This window comes from Xiphophorus maculatus, chromosome 14 (assembly GCF_002775205.1).
Source record: "Xiphophorus maculatus strain JP 163 A chromosome 14, X_maculatus-5.0-male, whole genome shotgun sequence".
NCBI classification, from domain to species: domain Eukaryota; kingdom Metazoa; phylum Chordata; class Actinopteri; order Cyprinodontiformes; family Poeciliidae; genus Xiphophorus; species Xiphophorus maculatus.
The window spans coordinates 16,196,023-16,217,556 of record NC_036456.1 but is presented as its reverse complement, the minus strand read 5'-3'; the positions used below and the strand labels follow the sequence as shown (position 1 = coordinate 16,217,556).

General features: G+C 40.0%; 1 protein-coding gene across 9 annotated transcripts in view; it reads left to right on the top strand.

Annotated features, from left to right (window-relative positions):
- The window catches only part of ppargc1a (PPARG coactivator 1 alpha), a 322,470-nt gene that overhangs the window by 261,410 nt on the left and 39,526 nt on the right, over positions 1-21,534 (top strand). For 4 of the 9 annotated variants that reach the window (XM_023346209.1, XM_023346208.1, XM_023346207.1 and 1 more), the window contains exon 2: positions 16,813-16,992. In XM_023346209.1, the coding sequence (XP_023201977.1) occupies positions 16,813-16,992 (180 nt within the window). Of the gene's footprint in view, positions 1-14,250; positions 14,515-14,664; positions 14,929-16,812; positions 16,993-21,534 lie in introns of those variants that run through there. The other 5 variants (XM_023346206.1, XM_023346205.1, XM_023346211.1 and 2 more) reach the window with 5 other exon arrangements.

The following is a 21,534-nucleotide window of genomic DNA, read 5'->3' as shown; positions in this document are numbered from 1 at the left end:
TGTGCATCTTAAATTTACCCCTTTGATTCAGGGATCCTACTAAGTCTGGAAAAGTATGGATTTTGATTTAAGCTTTCCAGACTTGAAAAATATGTAATCAAAACTGAGTATGAAAATTGATGTTTTTATTATTTTTTTTTAAATCTGTTTAATCTAAAAGTTGTGTCCTTCTAGACTTTTCTGTTTCCTTCCTTCTTTATGTCCTTCCTTCTTCCTGACTTGTACCTTCCTCTCATTTTGTCTGTCAGTCTTTATTTCTTGGGTCCTTCATCCTATGTTTTTCTTTCTTTTTTCCTACAGTACTTCTGCTTCTTAATCCCTTCTTTCCTTGTGGCCCTCTTTCTTTTACTTATTGCACCTTTATTCCTCTCATCTTTCCTTCCTTCCTTGGTCACTTTCTTTTTTATTGTTTCTTTCAGTTCTTCTCCTTTTGTCATGTCAGTTTTCCTGTCTTCCTTGTGTCATTTGTTCCTCCCAGTCATCCTTGTGTCCACCATTCCTTCACTGTCTGCTTCCTTCCTTTTCTCCCTCTGCTATTTCTTCCTCCTGTTTCTCTTCCCTTTCTTCCTGTTTATCTGTGGCTTTTTGTAATGGCATATTTAAAACCTGACCACTGTGGACATACCTGCCATAAATCTGAACCTTTGTATGCAGCCCAAATGATCTCTGAGATGGAAAATATGTGTGAACACTGTTTATCTATTCAAATAAAAAGTCACCTGTTCATAACAACCCATTTTTACTTTTTTTCAGGAGAAAATCCATGTCCACATCTGTGACTGAACGCTCTGCATCTTTGATCCCGCGGTCCGCTCTGCATGCAGCACCACCAGCGTGTCCACTGACAGACCGTATCCATAATTTATTCCTTTCTAAAATGAAAAACCAGACGTGTGCTGGGGAATATTCACCCCCCCCCCCCCACCACCACTCTCTATAACCGTCCTGCCACCTGAGTCATCGCTTTATGAATTATTTTGACGATTGGTAATGATGTCCTGTGTTGGTAGGCCATTACAGAAGGGGAACTTAATTCGTCCATTGTTAATTAATTGCTTCATGCTTGGTGGGAGTAATAAAAATGCTATTAAGCAAAATACCTCTATCATTAACCTAACTTTGTTAATATGGGTATCAGTGGGGCTCAATAAACAAAGCCGTAGTGCATACTGCCACGTAGGGGTAATTAAAAATGTGCTGCCATTAATTATATTGGATGCTGGATTGCCCAACGAGTTGGGGCTATGTTGACTGTTCCCCTACCAAGCTGAACCAGTTGCATTTGCTTCTTAGAGGAAGTTTACTCCAGATAAAAAGTTTGCATTTTGCTTTTCTTCATTATTTGCAAATTTTACAATAATTTTGTAACAGGAAATGACCAATTTCTGATAATGCAATCTTTTCTTTCGGAGTCCTTAAATCTGCTTTGATATCAGTCGTGCTTTGAGTCACAAAGCCGCACAGAACACGGCTTGGCTCGGCCCCAACAGATGAAAGACAGCAGTTAAGCAAACTGCTATAAAATGTGTTTTGTCTAGCGACCATAAAGCAGTTCCCAGGTTAAACATCAGCTCTCCCAGCTTGTATAAACAGATGTGTTTGTACCATACATAAAAAGTTGACATTGCTGTGTATGCAGTGGAAGATTTATATTGTGATTTGTAGACCGAGTACTTCTCCTTTAAGACCCTTGCGGTGCAGAACCTCAGAAAAAGAGTAATGGAACAGAAGTGATTAGAAATACACTCGTGTTTCTTAACTGACTCACACAGGTATTTTTTTTTTAAATATGTAGCCCAAAGACGAAGGCAGCACTGATTTCTACATATAGTATTGTAAAAGTATCCTTCAGACTCAAACTTTTTTTGTATTTTGCTATATTATATCCACAAATTTAGTCTGTTTTATTAAGCTCTCATGTGAAAGACAAACATGAAGCAGTGTACAATTGTGAATCAGAGCAAAAAAAAAAGATGCATGGTTTTCAAATGTTAAAATAAATAGAACTCTGAAAAGTGTTTCTGACCCATTTCTTCCGACGCCTCTAAATGAAATTCAGTGCAACATTCAATTAATAAATAGAGTCCACCTGTGTGCATTTAAATGTGAAATGTCTCCACTTTGACTGGGCTATTCTAACAAAGATGTTTTAATCTAAATCATTGTGGCAGTGACTTGATATTCTTGCTTGAGGTTGGACCTCTGCAGAATCTTACAGTCTCAACAGGAAGAAATGGCTGCAAATTTCTTCCTGTATTTCTACCATAATACTACCTTCACTATGTACAGTACACATAATAATTTGTATGTCGACCAAAGATAAAAGTTGTAAAATGTGACCAGACTTCCTTCTATGTGGACATGTAATATGATGGTCTCATAAAGTATTGGCAAAATACTTTGTGGCCTGCTGCACTTTTCAGATGGTTTTTGCAAATTCTTTTAGCGTTTTTGGTAGCATTGTGACAAAATGTGTAAGGGTTGGGGTGGAGTGAACGTTTTCTAGGCCATGTTTTCCTTCCTTTCTTTCTATTTCCAAATTTGTTTTTGTCAACGTCTTGTCGCTTCTCTGGGAAACTGGCATAGGATGAAATTGCTGTGATGAAACACATTGAGCAGATCTCCAGGAGATATTCGCTTTGCCTTTATGCACCCTCTCTCTTCCTTCCATTATTTTTGCCTTACAGCCCTTTCTGCAAATTAGCCAACGTCCTTTTGAGCTCACAATCCAGGCACGCGGTCCACTTCCTTAAAAACTTTGTTGGACTAATTCAAACTTTAGTCATAAACACACACTGCAGGATTAATATTGTCCATTTGCTTTAAAACAAAGATGCACTGCAGGTTTGGATCAATGGGGCTTCTTATGTTAACAAAATTTAGAGCTGCATTTGCTCCAAGGAATGGTTGCCGATAGGTGCGACTGGAATATTAAGAGGTTTCTGTCATTTAGAAAGAACCTAGAGCATCATTTTAAATTGATTTTCTTTTAAATCGCAGACTTCTGCTCAAACTAGAGGAGACTTAAGAGCTAAATAAACATGTCTCTGTCAGTTCAAATATCTTGCACGTAAGCCATGAAGTTGGAGCATCCAGTTTACAAGGAGAGATAAGGCCAGTTTACACCCCTGTTGCATCCAGACTGACCCCGACATAAAAGAGGCATCTCAGCTATCTACCTCTGTGTGCAGCTACAGAGTATGCGCCATAAATCCATCCTTTTGTGTAAGGTGAGAAGAGAGGGGCCTCTTAATTAAGCTGGTGAGAATTTAAGTGACTTGCCCACACGCATAAATGAATACTCGGGGAAAGTAACTGTGTCATCCTAAATGTGGATAAATGAATAAGTCACGGAATGCAAGCGGCAGTAAGTGGGTTAGCATGTAAATAAATGAATAAGTTAGCAAATTAGCGTTTAAGTGCGTTAGCATGTAAATAAATGAACAGGCAAGTGAATTACAATGCGAGCGGGTTTGCAGGGTGAATAAAGATGTTAAGGAAGCAAAAGTGTCAGCAGTGGGAAGGGAGTTATCTATGTGAGCAAAAATAAATGAATAAAAGGCCTGTGAGGACACGGTCGTTGGTGCGGCACTTGTTGTAGCGGGCTGCATCTGGTTGGCGCGTGTTATATTTCCTCATGTACAGATGACATGCCAATTACTTCTTAATTACACGCGTCATCTGGACCAAAGTGCCCAACGCCGGCGCTGATTAATCCTGTTTATTGCTGCAGTGATGGCAGTCCAAGCGGACACACAGCACCTTTAAAACGCACAACAAGGGATCAGGAAAAGGAGCAAGGAGAACGCTGTGGAAACCGAGACTGCTGATTGAGTTAAGCAACTTCCTCACGGTCCAACCTGCACTAGATTTCAGCTACAGATCGTCGGATAGTAAAATAAGTTTGGGAATTTACCTTGGACTCCAGATAGTGGAAATTGCTTGAGGCTCAACACCATTTGACTGGAAAACAGACGTCTGCCAAAAACAATAAGGTTGCCTACTCACTAGGAAAAGCCAGCATTGCTGCTCAGCACAATCGGAGATATGCTTACTTACACTTTCATGCTGTTAGGTTGGCTGTGATTCTTAATGTATTTAGTACCTGAAGTAAAAATATGGTAGTGATACAAAAATGTGAAACATCAGCTGTTATTTTAAGAGAGAAAAATATGTATCTAATAAGTCTGGCTTTGAGTTGAGGCTAAGAATTACTCATTTGTTTCTTTGTTTTGTTTCATTCTTCTATAGTCATTATTACTAAGTTGGCGTAATAGCTGATTCTAGCTGATTGTAATTTAAATGTTATTATTTCAGATTAGGTGACAGATATTTTAATCGTTTAAGGTTTTTTACTTATTCCTTTATAACTTTTGTTTACTGAAGTTGATGTAGTGTTATCTTTAATTTGTTTTATTTTGATAGACAATCCAAAAATATTAATGATAAAACAACATTTTGTGATTTTTATTTTTTTTTAAGCATCAGTGCTTTTCAAGCTGAGCAATATAAGTGCTGTTCTTTACATACCCAACGTAGGAGTCTAGCAAGCTGAGTTGTAGTTTTAAACCTTTAAAGGTGTCTGCTTTTACCTCCACACCGTGTCTGCTAAAGTTTTGCAAACTGAAAGAGATCCAGTGTTTCACATAACCAGATAAAACCACAGTTGCCCTATGGACTTTCTCTGGCTTCTCTCACTTAAAGGACTTTAAACTGTAGGAACAGCATGACGATACATTTTTTTTTGGTTTTAATTCGTCACCTATAAACCAGTGTAGCAGTTTTCTTTCTTCCAGCTGAGAAGCAGTGTGCAGTAACAGTGAGGGTACATTTTCCTTGAAAAAGCACATCTTGCACCTCATTTCTGGAAGGATAACTTTTTAAAACCTCAGCGCATCTTGATATCAGAAACCAGAAATTGTCTGCTATTTATTTATCATATTTAGTTACAAATGTTTTAAATATAAAGGCAGCCTTTTGCTGCTGCGTTGCCATCCTTATTATTGCGGTTGTTGCAACCAGAAAGAGAACGCCCTTTTTGTTCTCATAAATGTGATAGTTAGACAGAGGGCAATGAGTTCGTGTTGGCACCGAGACGGCCTGGAAGTAAATATGCCGACTTTCCTGAAAACAAATACTACACATCACACGCATAGCAGATACCCATCGTAAGCAGAAAAATCTCCGACCATAACAGGGCGATGTGGGGGGGACTGGAAAGGTGGCAACAATGAGATTAAAACTCAGATAGAGGATGTGGTTGGGCTGGCGCTGGGAGTCTTGCTGTGGCTCCATGTCAGAAAGACGTTGGTTTATCGAGGTAACAGGCTTACGAGGTGGTCACTGCAGCCTCATGGTCTTCCCGACCCCATTTTTTTTTGTTAAAGTCAACACTTCCCATTCCTGATAACTCCTTCATGCGCTCAGCCTCCCGTGTTCCTTCCCCCTTGCTTCCATATCCGCGCCTAATTCATGCCTCATCTTTGTCCGACTCTTTCCATCACTCCCAGCAGCTCGCTCTGGCTTTTGTTACAGACTGTCACACTCTCTTTCAGCATTAGCTCCATCTCCATCCATCTGCTCCTTTTGTCTCTTTGCTCTTTTTTACTGGCATGTCTTGGCAAAAATGGGTATTGACTGCTCCTTCTCTTTCCCTCTCATCCCTGTCCTGCTTTTTTTCCCCTTCCCCCCTCCCCCCTCCATCACAGTGTACTTCAGCAGTACATGCTCCTTTTAGAAGTGATGTGAAGAGTAGTAGAAATGCCGCCTGTAAGGGGAAAAAAGGTGATGATACAATCAGTTTTATTGTGCTGTAAGGATTTTTTTTCAGGCTTGTGGTTATACACCCTGTATGCAGGCTGTATGAGAGAATTGCAACTCGCATGCACCCCCCCCCCCCCCCCCCCCCCATCTCTCCCTCTCTCGCTCTTATTCCACTTTTCCTTTTCATTGCTGAAAATAATTAGGCTGCAATCTGGACTCAGGGGTGTAAATGTTTCTGCTCACGTTTTCATGATACAAGACAAAAAAAAAAAAAAAGAAAGAAACGTGCTGCTCCAGAAATTTGTACCTGTGTGACACCCAACACTGTCCCCCTCCACACACCAACCCCGCTCCCTCTTCCACTCTCCTGTGATGCTGTTTTAACATGGAGTTCCACCAGGCACAATGCACTTTAGCTGACCTAATTCTTTCCTGGCGCTCTTCCAGTGAGAAGAGTACATAAGGACTGCACTGTCAAGGTATTCAGCCCTGCCTCTCTATTATTTTAGAGCTCCAGCAACATCTGTTGTGCTTTGGGCCCTTCTTGTGACTCGCAGGAGGTTTGTGCAGTTTGAAAAGAAATGTACCTAATTTTGCCTCTGGTTAGCAATGAGATCTCAGTAATGAAGTTTCTTTTTTTCTTTTCTTTTTACATCTCTGAGTTAATTTCCATTCCTTTGGTGAAAAACAGCAGAAAAATGTTTGTTTTTTTTTTGTTTTTTTTTGTGAGATGTTTAAATCTGCATTTCACATGCTGGTTATGTTTTAGTGAAAATAATCAAGCTGTGTCTGTCTACGGGGTTCCTACACATCCCAGATTTTTTCAGATACAAACGTTCAAAGTTGTCAGTAGAAATATGAGCTCAGAGTTTAAATTTGAAAGTATATAGTTCACTGTTCAGTAAGTCAAATGTATGTTCATCCATCTAGCAAGGATAAATAGACGGTGGACTAAATGGACAGATTGTTCTGATGTTTGAATAGATGTTTGACCCTCTATAATTATCTGTTATGTATATATGGATGGATGGTTTTCTTCCTCCATACTTATCCAGACTTTGAAAATTATTTAAGTTAGATACTTGTTTATTTGTTGCAAATTAATATTCAGTTCATCAGAATATTTTGTTTAGCTAAAACAAAGTTTTTTCTTGTGGTTAAGTTCCATTTAATATTAAACGTTAAAAGTGCTATATAGAACATTTTATATGAGGACAAGCAATAGTGTCAGCAATGTTTAACTTCTGTTGGGAAATAATAGGGAGTAATATGGATGGTTTTTTTTCATGAACTTCTGTGATGCAGTTATAGTGAGTACTGTATCTTAGCCACTAGAACTATTTCAGTTTAAAGAATCAGAGAGATTGTAGATGGGTCGGTCAAAATCAACCTAATTCAGGATGAGGCATATATCTGGACAGATCTGAATAATCTAAAAACAATGTTATATAAATTTCAGCTGCGTTGCACATCAACAGACTGATGGGTTAATATAACACCAAGCAGTTTTGATGTTTCATCCAAAGCATGTTGCAATGTACTAGATGTTCAAACAGTCAGGTTCAGAGTAAATAGCTGTAAACCTCTTAGATGACTGAGATCTTCTGGGGGAAAGGTATTAGTTTCACTAACCATAAGCAGACTGAAGACAAGTTATCCCTAATGGAAGTAAGATAATGGCGACATAAAGTTACCCCACTCAACCCCAATTTCAAAAGAATATAAACCATGTTTTTACTGCAACCCCTCTACTAAAACTTGCTCCACATTTCCTCCAGTGACATTGTTGTGACATTAGTTCAATGTTTTACAACAGTTTTAAAGTTGAGACTTGCAGCATTTCAAATCAACAAGCGTGTGAAAGCATGTGTGTGTTTGCAACCCAAACCCTCATGGCCCATAAATTTTAATATTCCTTATGAGTGCTGTACCCAGGCAAAACAAAAAGTCTCTCAGAAGCCCCTGCCCAGAGCGCATGTTTAGCTCTGCCAGGTTCCCAAAGACATATGTGCACTCACACTTCCCCCTCTTTCCAGCACCACTTTTCACATGCATTTTCCATGAATTGCTGGTGATCTTAAACAAGCCCTAATAACAGTCCCTCCAACAGCCAGCCCAGGGGGGACACTACAGCTCGCTTCACCAGGTGATATTTTTCGACTGTATCCGGGGAGGGCCAAACACATTTACCCCAGCTCTACCAAAACAGACCTGGAGCTCAGGAAAGGAGGGGGTGTTCCTGTGCTGCACCCTCAGGCCTCTTTTTTTTTTTTTTTTCTTGTGTTTACCAGTCACCACATGAGGCTGATGCTATTTTAAATTGCAAGTCTCTGCCATGGCTAACTGGCCCTAGCCTCTTCATGCCATTTGCCTTAATAATGTGGGCCGGACTCTCCGTGGGGAAAGCAGACGCCATCCTGGGAGCGGCAAAATGACACAGTGGAGTTCATTGATGGAAAGGATTACACGCTTTTGCACGAAGGGCGGCAAAGCGATGTCTTCTCTGAAGGGCACAACAAAGAGAGAAGATGTGAAATCCTTAAGGAGGGAGAACTCACCGGCTCACTGTATGTGAACCACAAGCATTTGCGTGGATTGTGAAGTCGCTTATCTCTAATGGGTCTGCAGTCAAGCAAAACCTCATGTGCCTAAATATTTTTAGATTTTTATTTACATTATAGCCGGAATATTTTTTAGTAATTTTTAAATAAACACAAATTAAAACCTGAAAAGTGTTGCATTAAATTGGATTCAGCCTCCCTAGATCAATATTTTGTTAAATTACCGATGCTGGGCTATATTCCTGTCAGTTTGTCATGTTTAGAGATTTAATCTTTGCCCTCCTCTTTGTAAAATAGAGCATGTACAGTCAAACTCAACACCGAACGTTATGTTAAGATCCGTTTTAGCTTTGGAATTTGACAGGGCCATTCTAGCACACAAAGTTAAGCTTTTCCAATGTTTAGGGTTATCTTGTCTTTAACTCTAGCTTCTCTATACTTTCTGAAGACGAGTATCAGCGCAGCATAAAGCTGCCACCACCGTGTTTTAATGGTGAGGATGATGTTTCTTTTACCACATTTAGCATCTAACATTTTCTATTCTACTTTGGTCTCTTCTGACCAGAGCCCCGTTTTCAACACAGTGGCTGTGCCACTTGCATGCTTGTTGCAAGCGATTGGTACGGCCTCTAATGGCTTTCTTTCAACAATAACTTTCTTCTTCCCATTATTATATAAAGGCGGTTTTGTGCAGTGCATGGCTAATAGTTTTCTCTCACCTAAACTCTGAATCTCAACAGTGTAACTCCTTCTTTAATTAATGCTCTCTGTACCTACCGTACCAGTCTAAGTGGATGTCTGGGCAGGCTGCATTTGAGGACATTGTTTTATAACACAACCCCACTTTAAACTTCTTCACAAACTTATCATTGACCTGGTTTGCTCCTCTTTCTTCATGATGCTGTTTGTTCACTAATTTTCTCCCACAGACCTGTGAGTTTGATACCAGACTTCATTGCACACTGGAGGACTACAGTATGTTTATCAGTAATGTGATTTCTGAAGGGAAAACATTGAACCCCAGAGTTTATCTATAGGCATTTATAGAAAAAGTACAACACTTGCACACACATGCACGCCACACTTTTCAGATTTTTATTTGTAGAAAATCTTCCAAAATATGCTCTGATTTGCAAGAATGTGTGGTGAAAATTCAATGGAAATGAATACTTTTTGGAAAGTTACCTGTAAAATGCATATTTTCTAATATGCGTACATACACATCAGAGTTTTAGGGGTGGGGTGGGGTGGGGGGGAACTCCACAAACTTGTGACACCATCTGACCCGGCTCTAAAACTGCTTACTTGCAGAGTGTGTCCATTTCTACTTCCTGGAGCTAGTCCAGTATGACATTACATCCTGTGCTACTGCAGAGCTTGAGACCACTGTGAAATGCAACCACTTCCTCCACTGTACCCTAACAGGGCGAAAACAATATGACATATCAAGTGGAAAAATGACCCATGCGCCAAAGACCTGAAAGCACATCAAAAGGCTGCCCAGACAACGAAGCATAAGCTGTCCTATTAAAGTCCTGAAGGATACGTAGATAGATGCGGCACTCCGCTTTACCTCTGCCCTCAATTAATTCTCATGAATCCAGCCACCGTGTATTAAAATGGCCAGATGCTAGGATGGATTCTGTTGGGAGCAATGACATGCAACAAAGTGATATGAATCACCGCCCCACACACGGCGCGCAGCAGCAGCTCGCTCTCTGAGGGCCGGCGACACACTTAACAGCGAAAGGCAAAAACAAGACACTGTCTCCCAAGAATGGATGGAGTGTCAAAACAGACGCCCCGTTTGGCTTCGAAATGAAACCAAGATTGATGCAAAATTGGCTCTTTTAATAGATATGTTAATATCGGATTCAATAAGACCAGAAATGCAAATAGGAAGCTCCATGCCACGAGTCAGGCCACACTGAATATTCAAACAGAGATAATTATCTGTGGATTAGCCCCATTTTGGCTTGGAGAACTCCACTTGTCAACTAACTCTCTTTAGAAACGGTTTAATCATCGAGAGCTTTACAAGACCCTGTAAATGTCGACACTTGCGACCCGACAGTTGTCATATCGTTTTATTTTCGAGTTTAGAGGCGTTTTACAATTTGTCAGTGTCTCTTTTAATTTATTAACTCTCTAATGTGTTTGAGCTGTACTTTCGAGGTTATGTTAGACAATTTGCAACATTCAAAGGTCTAGAGGGGGGATGGAAGAGTTTGGGCCACCCTAAAGGAAGGCGACATGCTATGTGAGCAACTAGTGCGAACAAATTTTCACACTCTGTCCCATAGATTCACTCTCATGGAGAGGAGATATCTAAACTAGCAGTTAAATGCAACGGTTGAGTGAAATCAAGACTTGAGGCTGATTTTCTTTACAGGGTGAGTTGATTGAACTGGTCCTGAAACTTTGGGCGCTCTATACTCTGGATGTTGAGCCTCGTTTCTGCCATTCTCTCTACAAACTTTTGTCTACATTTTTTCATGGCACTACCATTATATTCAATGTTTTTTTTATTGGGACTTTAAGGTGACAGACCAACTCAAGCTAGTTTATAATTTTGAAGTAGGTTTTTATCTGCGCAGAAGATAATTATTCAGAGAAGCAGCCAAGAAAAGCTGCAAATATCCACAAATCAGGTGGGAGAATCCATTACACAGAGAATAACACTCATGTTTTCAGTTCGCCCCACAAGTCACATATAGTACACAGGCCTACATGCATCATCTTGAAAAGACCATCCCCATTATGAGGCATGGTGGTGGCATAATTATGAAGATGGGATGCTTCTGTTCTGCCAATGAGAGCCTATGGCAAGATCAGGAGCTGCAGAAGATCTGGGAACAGCAACACTCAACAAACAGTCTGATGTTAGAATATTATTCTAAAAAATATTAATAAGAACCGCACGCCAGTAACACGCCATAAAACAAAAGCATTTCAAAACCTGCCCTTTCTTCAGGCTGCAGATCGCCACCTCTCTCCTGCTCCCCTTCATTTCCATTTTAAAAAATGATTCCTGTATCTTCAAATCTCTGCCTCTGAATACATGAAAAGGTACCCTGCAGCAGGAAAGTGTTTTTAGTGGGAAAAAGAAGCCTGTTCAAAAGAGGGAATCATAACACGCTATCTATCTTTAGCTTCTGTTGTCTTAATTGGTATGAAGAGGACAATCGGATATGCAGTAAAACTGTGACTTATATGCTGCTTTAGGAGACAGATATATCATTTATGAGCATAAACTTGGTGCCAAGTCCCCCCACCCCACCTTACCCCCCCACCATGTCTGTCATCAGAATGCTGCCATAAAGTCTTATTTCTGGCTGCTTTACCTGCATTCATGCTTCACTTACAGAAGGAGATTGCTAACAGTGTTTTCATCAAAGATTAACCTCAACATAGTGTTATTTAGTGTTTTATCTCTGCTGCAGTCACAAAGCAACCTGCCATGAAGCTCCGTGTGATGCCCATGTCACTCCTATATTGCTATCTTTGCAATCCTGGTCCATCTGGACTCTGTGAGGTCACTGCACACGCCACCTGCTCCGATCAGGGCTTTTTTTTTTTCTTCCTCAGTTTCTGGGTGGCATATCTCTGGGCACTGGGCAGATGTATAGATTTAATGCTACAAATGCCCCGAGGTGTCCATAAACTGCAACATCCTTACCTCACACTGTCTGGCTCTCACACAAGCCGAACAATTTACATTTCCAGTCGCACAACCTTTTTATGGGCTTCTGTGCAATTTAGTGTTTAATGAGACTTACTGTATGTGGTTCACCAATTTAGGGAGACAATTGCTCTTTTGCATGCTCAGGTGGCCTTAATAGGCTTACAAGAGTAAAAATTGGATTGGGGTTCGCATATTCCTTGGAGTGAGTCTCTTATTACAGGAATGTATTGTTTGAACATAGCTTGGGTGTTTCTTGAAAGACGTGGTCCAAACAGAAACAATGACAGTCATTATTTTTTAAAAAAGCCCTATTGGTTTAAAAACTCATTGCTTTGTCAATAGAATTGCTCAGAAAAAAGCCTTAAATGGCACAAATACAGCAGCAAAGATTGAGTCCATCATACCAGCTGTATACCTGTCAGTCCGCTCCCTAACAGAAAACCACCTCTGTTTAAAATATCCACAAAGCTTCTGTTTTTATTTACTCTGGTGGTGATGTTGCCTATACAACATCCTGTTGACAGTATATACAAGACTCATACTGCCACCTGTCCTTTTTTCATAGTCTCTATGTGGAAAAGAAAATCTTGCCTAAAAACAACTGCTTTATCTGATTTGATTTCTCCCCACCCCAAACATTGGTATTTAAATTTAAAGGGACGGCTGGAGGTAATTAGGAAATAGCTCAGAGAAGAAAACTCCTCTTCTACATTAAAGAATAGGAATTTTCTGAATTTAAGACCAGTATTTTTAAATTCATAATTTAAAAGAAGATTGAAAATGGAAAAAAAGATTAGTTTATGTATTTTATTGACTACTGTGGCATAACTATAAGTAGCTTACCTGCAGTGGTTGGACTTCAGCTAATACGCACAACCTTTTGGGTTTTCCCCACCATGCTGAAAATTGAAGAAAAAAAAAAGTGAAATTAGTTTTTGGTGCTCTTTGCTATTCTGATAGTATGGCGGAAAAAAGAAAACTGAGAATGGAGCAAACTTTATTTATCTATGTTTAATTTCCAAAAGAAACAAACATCTGGAAATGTTTGAGAGTAAAATTTGAAAATAGGCCAATAATTTGGGAACCTTTACGTGTTTTTAAGTGTGAGACTTAGAAATAAAGGCATACATAGTAAAAGGGATATTTTAGATGTTTACTTTTTGAAATTGATGGAGTTACCTTTGCGACAACCTTTTGTTGGGATAAAAAAAAAAAACAAATGAAAGGATGAAGGTGAACACAAAACCCCCATCTAAATACTCTTGGTGCCAAGATTAAACTTCTATTGCTTTTGTCAGTTAATTTAAGAAAAAACAAAACAATGAAAACGCCGAGCTTTGCCATCAATAAATGACGGATTCAAGACTCCATTTCATGCACATATGTTACTCAGGCATTAAAAAACATCATGGCAATGTTGAGGTGGGTAACTTTTACAAGTGTTGGTGTTTTATAGAGTTTTAAGTTTAATCTGATGAAAAATATCCAGTTATTTCTAGGCAACCTTTGTAGATATATGAGCCAAAACATCTAAAAGGTCTTAAGTTTGAAACGGATTTGAACTTTAGTGACGGTGGCAGCAGCATGCTGTGGGGATGTTTCTCTAGTCATCCCCACAGCATGCTGCTGCCACTACCGTTCTTCTCATCCTGAGCACAACACAACTAGTTTACCTCTTAATAATTGATATAATCCCTCTGAAAATAGAAGGCTAAGACGACAGAAATATAGTAATAAATAAAAGCCAAAAAACAATTGTTTTGGCAATATTTTAGTTAATTTATTACTTTGTTTAGCTTATTGATTTACACGATTAAAAAACCTCCATGATAATGCTGTCACCTCTGTTTATTTGCCTAAATAGAACCAACGTACCAATCATCCTTTAAAAACACACCTCTATAAACAAAATTCTAATGGTAAATTAAATAATTATTATTATTATTATTATTATTATTATTATTATTATTATTATTATTATTATTATTATTATTATTATTATTATTATTATTAGCCACGTAAAACTTTGACCTTCTTAACTGTCCATACATTTTTTTTAAATTTTTTTTTATTAATTTTTTTTAATGTTCTGATATAGGATTTAGTGTCAAAGAGATCATGATCTGGTTTTCCGGTGGACATTTTTTGCAGTGCACCAGCGGGATTTTACTACGTTGCGCTGCCAGACTCCGCCCGCTCGCCGCGCGTCACCGGCGAGTGGAGTGGAGTGGACGCGGAGTCACTCCCCTGCCTACTTTTAATAGCTTTGTCATGTGATGGAAAGCAGTTGTAAGACAGGTGCCCTCGGTTCATTCTCGGCGAGGGGCAGCAGTTGCCTGTGTGAGAGCGAGTGGGAAGCGTGTGTGGATTTCTTTTTTACTTGATTTTGTTTCCCCCCCCTTTTTTTTTTTTTCCTTTTTGGGTTTTGTTTTTCGGAGCGTCATTCAGTGATTCTGGATGGCGTGGGACAGGTGTAACCAGGACTCGGTGTGGACAGAATTAGAGGTGAGCGCGTCTTAAAAAAAAAAAAAAAAAAAAAAAAAAATCCTCCTTTCACATTCTTCTAGCCCTCTCGAGGGTTTTTTCCACCTGGAACGATGGACAAGTCTCTCCTCCTCCTACTCTCCCTCTTCCAGTGGTGCCGGTGTAGCGCGCGCGTCTGGACGCGGCGGTTGAGGATGCAAGGGATTTACAGCAAGGGAATATATGACATGCGGAGTGTTGCTTTCCACCTAAGTTAAACATGTAGAGGCTGTCAGGCGCGCTCGAAGTGTCTTTTTTTTCAGGATACCTCCTTACAGGATCTGCGCTTGCAAAACTGACGGAGAGTCTCTTTTCCAGCCGCGGATGGAACGCGCTCTGGGTGCAAAGAGAGGGGGGCTTAATCATGCCGAAATGACTGAAATGTCTCAGAGTCAGGTATTTTGTCGTTTGACAGATGAAATCCACTGGCGGTGATAATCTCATGATGTGCTTCGCAGTTGGGATAGTTTTGTTTTTGAAGGGTTTTTTTTTTTTTTTCAAAACCAGAGAAGCAACGCGATCTGGCAGGAGCATCATCGTTTATAACGACAACATCCAGAGTCGATGATTTTATACGTAATCTTAAACTGTGTTTCGGCTTTTTATTTCAACGCTCTTTATTCTCATTTTTCGCATAGCAGATGATAAAAGAAAATATTTATTCATCAAATTTGCCTGATTCCTTTATTTATTTATTTATTTTTACTTAAGCTGACATCTGGCTCCTTGATTTGAAATCTTTTTTTTTTTTTTTTAATTCGGCCATAGCTGCATCCTGGCTTCTAATTTATATTACTGTTATGGGCTTTAAGATTTAATATAAGGGGGAAAAAAGTGCGCGACAGCACTTTACTTCAGGTATGCTTCAAGAGAGTTTCTGATTTGGACTGCGACAGTGTACAGGTTTCTTTAAAAACTTCATTTCCATCGATTCTGTCCAACTTAAAAGCTTGTTCTCCAAACAAGAGGGCTGCCTACTTCCTCTAATAATCATCCGAGCAGGTGTTTTCATGCGCGGTGCGTGCGTAAAAATCCGCTGGAGCGCCGTGGTGCATCCTGATCGCCTGGCTGGCGGCGCTATTTCATTAGTTTACCAAGACGTGCGTGAGATAATTCAAGTACAGGACGTTCACTCTGAATATCTGAACAGTTTGGTTACGATTTAGTGTTCTCCGCCCCCCCCCCCTTTTTTTTTTTTGCTCGCTGGATCACGGAAAGGTGATGAGTGATGGTGGCGCAATCTGAATCTGTTACACCTCTCTGTTGCATTTTGCACCATGACAGTCGTCTGATCACAGTCGCGACTGTTGGCAAATTCCAGTGGAAATACGAACTGTGACATCGAGATCTGGACGGGTTTTCCTACTTGGCACAGCATCCCTCCCTGTCTCAGCTTTTGCCCCTGATCCGAACCCGACTCCCTCTCTGCAGGGGACAAACACCCATTACAGCTCTTGCCTGAGGATGTCTGTCTTGTATTTCTCTAAACCCTCGTTCATAAACGCCTAACGTGTGTTTAGCTAAGTAATAAACATCCATGACAGCAGCAAGATCACTTTTTTTTTCTCTCCCCCAGGTTTGGATTTGCTTTTCAGGATGCCAAAACAATTCCTTGGAGTATGGGATATTAAGTTGTTTAAAGTCTTCCTAGCAAACACTTAAATCAATGTTTATTTTTCTCTGATAAAATAGCCACCCTCCGTTTGTTTCACTCACCGAGACACCTGTCTTGCTGCAGTCTGCAGCCGGGGCTAGACTTGATAATTTGTACACCCAGGAAGCAGGAACAGCTGCTACAAACAGTATACACATTGGCTAGATTACATAAAAGAGGCTGGTGAATAACAAAATGTCAACAGGCAGTATTTAGTAGCCGGGAGGCTATGGCCTCTCCAGTGTACGCAGTGTACTGGAGGTGGAGAGAAGCTAAATGGAAACAGGTTGCAGACTCCTGAAAACAACACACAGCACTGTCGTAGCAGGTCTGTTAATAACAAATGGAGTAATTGTGAGGAAAGTTATTGATTAATTATGGCTTCGAAGAGCACCTGAAAGAGACAGATGCAAGGGGAGTGGTGAATAATACAAATTCCAGTGGGATAAGTTGTTTATGTGGAATATTTTATACTCTGTGTTTTAAGTCAACAATTTTTCAATTGCAGGTGCTAGAAGACATTTTTTCTCCTGTCAATATTGCAGAGATGTTTCCCAAGTTTAATCAAATACTGTGGCTTTTTTCCTATCTCCCTAAACATCTTTGTTGTTTCTGTTTTTCTCTAGTGTGCTGCCTTGGTTGGTGAAGACCAGCCCCTCTGCCCAGACCTTCCTGAACTTGACCTCTCAGAGCTGGATGTCAGCGACTTGGATGCTGACAGCTTTCTGGGTGGCCTTAAATGGTACAGCGACCAATCAGAGATCATTTCCTCCCAGTATGGGAATGAAGCGTCTAATCTTTTTGAGGTAAGTTGACCTTACAGACCTGTTACAGGCCAGCTTATTGTTTGCTGTTACACAGTGTAGGGGTGGAAACGATGCATCATGCTGAAGAGACAACACACTACATAACATTGTCTTCAAGATCGCTAGATATTTGTAATATTTTGAGGAAAACTAAGAATCCATTTTCCTCACAAATAGTGAAAACCTCTCACAAATCCTAAACTGTTGTTAGTAATTTGTAAGCATTGCACATTTGACAGGTATTATATTGCAGTTTTATTCTACTCTCAGTTAATGCAAAATGGTAATAAAAAAAGTTTATGTTAACAATAGATTTACAACATAAAAAGTTTTACAGGAGCTCTTTTTGATGGAGAATGATCTAGTTCCAGTGTGATCAGTTTAAGTATTTTCAATTTTGAACTAAAAACGATGAAATGCCATCTAGAATCTTTAAATCCAGTACAGGAACCATTTAGATTGGAGACAAAAGGAAGCTAAGAAGCAGATGCTAACTTTAGCTTCTGGTCATGATTAGCAAAAATCCCCAAAATCTCCACAAAATGGTTTTCAGATGGCAGAGGTTTCTTTTGTAACTGAAATGTAAATGTCGATCAGCAATCATTATTAATGGACTCTGTCAATACAACATAGCAACTGAAGGAGTAATACATTCAAAGAAGATGCTAACTTTACCATCATTAGCTAGCTGTTAGCCAGCTCAGTTATTTTAGCTATATTTACATACAGTCCATAGCTTTTGTTTTCTTCTGAATGCCAAAAATATTGTCACAAATACAAAGATTGTAGGCACAGTAAAATTTAAGTTATTTTTTACATGGCTGAAGTCCACAAATCCCCCCGTATTCCCACCGAGTATTATGGGATTTAGAGACCACAGCCTTGAACAAGAAAGCTGAAATCTGCGATATGCGAGACCCTCTCCAAAAATCGCTTGCTATTTCAAACACCAAATATTCTCTAATATGTTTCAATATGCAGTGGAAGCAATCTAAGCAACATTATCGCTTAAGTTAACATCTACAGACTTCCATGGTTTTACTCAATAGCATGTCAAGTAGCATTGCGCCCAGGTGATTGACCATCCCAGCTACATTTTCTCTACAATATTATTGAAAAAAGTGAGTGAATAAGTGACATTTTCACAAATAATGTGAAGCAATGTTCCAGAGAAACATCCATAATAAGATAAATTTGCAGATATTTAATGATAATTAGGCAGAGGCCCACTGTGTCAGACACTTCTTTGATTATTTTTTAGTTTTTTTAGTTATGTCTGCTAAACCAATGATACATTTCTACTAGTCGATTCTGTCAGTTCAACAGGGCATGCCAAGGACTACTCTTTTGAAGAACTGTTGCTTTGTTAGTTGCTAACTGTTAATGAGCTGCAAAACTCTGAGAGGAATGCAAAATATGAATTTAAAAATAGTTTTTTTCCCATTGAATATGTAAAAATTCTGCCATATAAACTACTAGAAGATACTGATAGCTTCTGCGATTCTTTTGTAATCAAGTGTTGCCGGCCAGCCTGACAAGAAGTGTTTTTTTAGGCTGACAGTTTTTAGACTTTGGAGTCCCAGGCATTATTGCAATATGAAGTCAACTCTAAAACTTCAACTTTATTTCCAGGGATAAAACACTAACTTGCACACATTTCATTAGAAAAAGTCACCTTCTGACAGCAGCTAGATAACATGAGACAGATGTCACTTTGATGAGAAATATTTGGTCACTTCTGAATCATTTTACTTGTCAGAAGTTTCTGTGGCCACACTATGCTTTATGGCAGTGTGGAGCGTATTTATACTTGCATCAGGATGGAATAATCCCCACACCCCCAACAGAACAGTTTATCATTTCTTGAATGCAACCCAAACAAATTGTTCAACTGTTACTAGTTTACAAACACAATTTTACATTGGAGTACAAAAGATAAGGAAGAAGAAGATAAAGCCCAGGAGGACCTTTGTCCTCTAGTTTGGCTCCTGGCCGCGACAGTAGGCTCTCTTATCAACATTCTGCGTTTATTTCAGCCCAAACCTAGCAATGCGGCACAGATCTGAGAAAATGTGTCCGTAGTAAACCGTGGACATAGGAATGGAGAGTATTGCAAAATACTTCTCAAAGGTTGGATTATAAAACTTTAATCTTTGCCCCCCTTCTCTCCTTCTGGCTCTCTTGCTGTTCTTGCCCAGTGGCAAACAAAAGTCCACAGAGGGTGATGATCTGGCCAGGGCCATAAAGCCATCAGTTTTGGGGACTGAGTTGTAGTCCCCAGTTCATTATAAACCTTTATCAGTGCCAGAGATAGACAAGAAAGACTGAGATTGGATGCTTTAGCCTCGCCTCAGGAGGAAAAACCCTGTGTGAGGAGCCAGTGCATGTGCGCGCCTATGGCCCTGTCATGTGGTCACGTTTCCAGGGTCTCTGTTGTGTGTTTTGTCTTTGTGTGAATGTGCGCGCTTGTCCTCGGTGGTCTTGCAGGCAGCAGTTGATAACAGACTAAATTCTTTCCATGTTTGGCTCTATATATCACCTGGCATTCTTTTGCTGTAGACTACCCCAAACAGGGGGCGGGGGGACCTTAAGTACTAGCTAGTGTGACCATGGCTCCTCTGTAGTCTGTAGAGTGATATGGCTAGCAGCCACCGAGTGGCTCTGGGGATGGATAAAAATACCAATGAGAGAGTATACATGTGCCTGCGTGAGTATGTGTGTCATTTTTACACACAATGGAATTTTGCATCCCCTGATGAAAGAAACTTGCTCTGAGCATGAAGTTGGTATGAGAGGCTGAATCTGTGCACCTTTGTGCACATGCTAACATACATCAGCATGTGGGATTTTTGCCCCATGTAAGCCAGGCAAATTGCATTGACATGTTTCACACCCTCAGCAGTCCAAACAAAAGAACCTATGTTTTTGTGTCACAAACATAACATTTTATGCATTTTGTCAGATTTGTACCAGATAACCAAGTAATGTATGGTTATGAAACTATAGAAAAATGGTACATGAACCATTTTATTTTCAACCACCTTTGATCTGATTTCTTAAATGAAAATTTAGTGCAGCCAACTGGCATAAGAAGTCATCTAACTGCGGTCTAAGAGAGAAAGAACGTTTTGGAGAAATACGAAGAACGGTCAACTTGTCTGCCAAAGACTTGAGACAGATGTTCACCAATCAGCAGGACAACTCTAAACTCTAAACTCTAAACATGTTGTATGCCACAAACGATGGAGCGGTTTGTGGCATAGTTCAAAAAGTTGTGCATGTAGACACTCTCCATCCATTCTAACAGATCTATTTTGATAAAAAAGAAAATACCAAAAATTCTGTTTTTAGATGTGCAAAAGTGGCAGAGATGTATCCCAAAGGACAGATGGTGGCTTTACAAAGTATTAACTCAGTGGGTGGAGAACTAATACCAAATGCTACCTTGTTGTGGTTGATCTCATACAGTCTCAATAAAATGCAAAACTGTTTTGGTCGTACCATGACAGTGTAAATAAGTTCAAGGGATATTGTGAAAATAGGTTGCAAGTCAAGTAATACATTTCCCTGACTTTTTTCCCCCGCCTGCATATTTGGAGAGTTACAAGTCACCATATGAAGCTTTGAGTTCATCATACACCAGGGCCGGCTAATCCTATTTAATCTGACAGAGGAAGGTTTGCTACTTGGCAGGAATCAGAGAGCTGGGGCAGCAGCTGCACTTCTCCATGCCTCCTCCACGTTGGCCTCTGCATGGAGGAGAGAAACATGCAAAGAAAAGTTGAAGATTAAGTGAAAGTCTTAATAAATGCTCATATTGCAAAATAACTGCAAGAGGCATCCTTTACTTTACTTACATTCTGTCTCCGCCTCTCTTGCGTGCGTCGTGCACTTTAGCTTTCCAGCAGGTACTAGATTATCAGGGCTGTTTTGGAGCAACATGTGTATCAGCTGGGTGCAGCTGTCACACTGAGGATCCTTCTTTTAAATATCCCCATCAAAACAATCTGCTCCTTGGATCTGTGAACCTGCATTCACCGGTTCAGTTAGTCAGCTGTTGAAATGATTTGCAGCTTTGAGGGAAAGACAAACACCTGCTGTTTTCTATGGCACCTGGGTATTTGATTCAGCGCGAGGTTTGATGCAGCATTGTAGTAAATGAGTAACGAAGGTTTGAAAAGTTAGAACCAGGCAAAAAAAAATTAAATGGAGCAATGGAAATGTTCTGCAGCCATTTTTTGTTTAAATCGACCGAAGAGTGGCTTCATAATGTTTTCTATCGGTGTACATGTGCGGTTGTGTTCTGAGAGCAGCGTGTGTCCTCAGATCACAAGCTGTCCTCTGGCTGGCCTTTTGCTTCATTCCCTGCCATCGTCCCAACTGTCCCTAACACAAAATGTGGGGAACGATATGCCACACCCCTGCCTTTTAACACACACACACACACACAGCAGCTATCGCTCTTGGCCCCGGCGTATTTGACACCTCTTCAAAATGAGCCGACCGCGAAAGTCCACGGTCTATTTCTGACTGCAGTTGTTA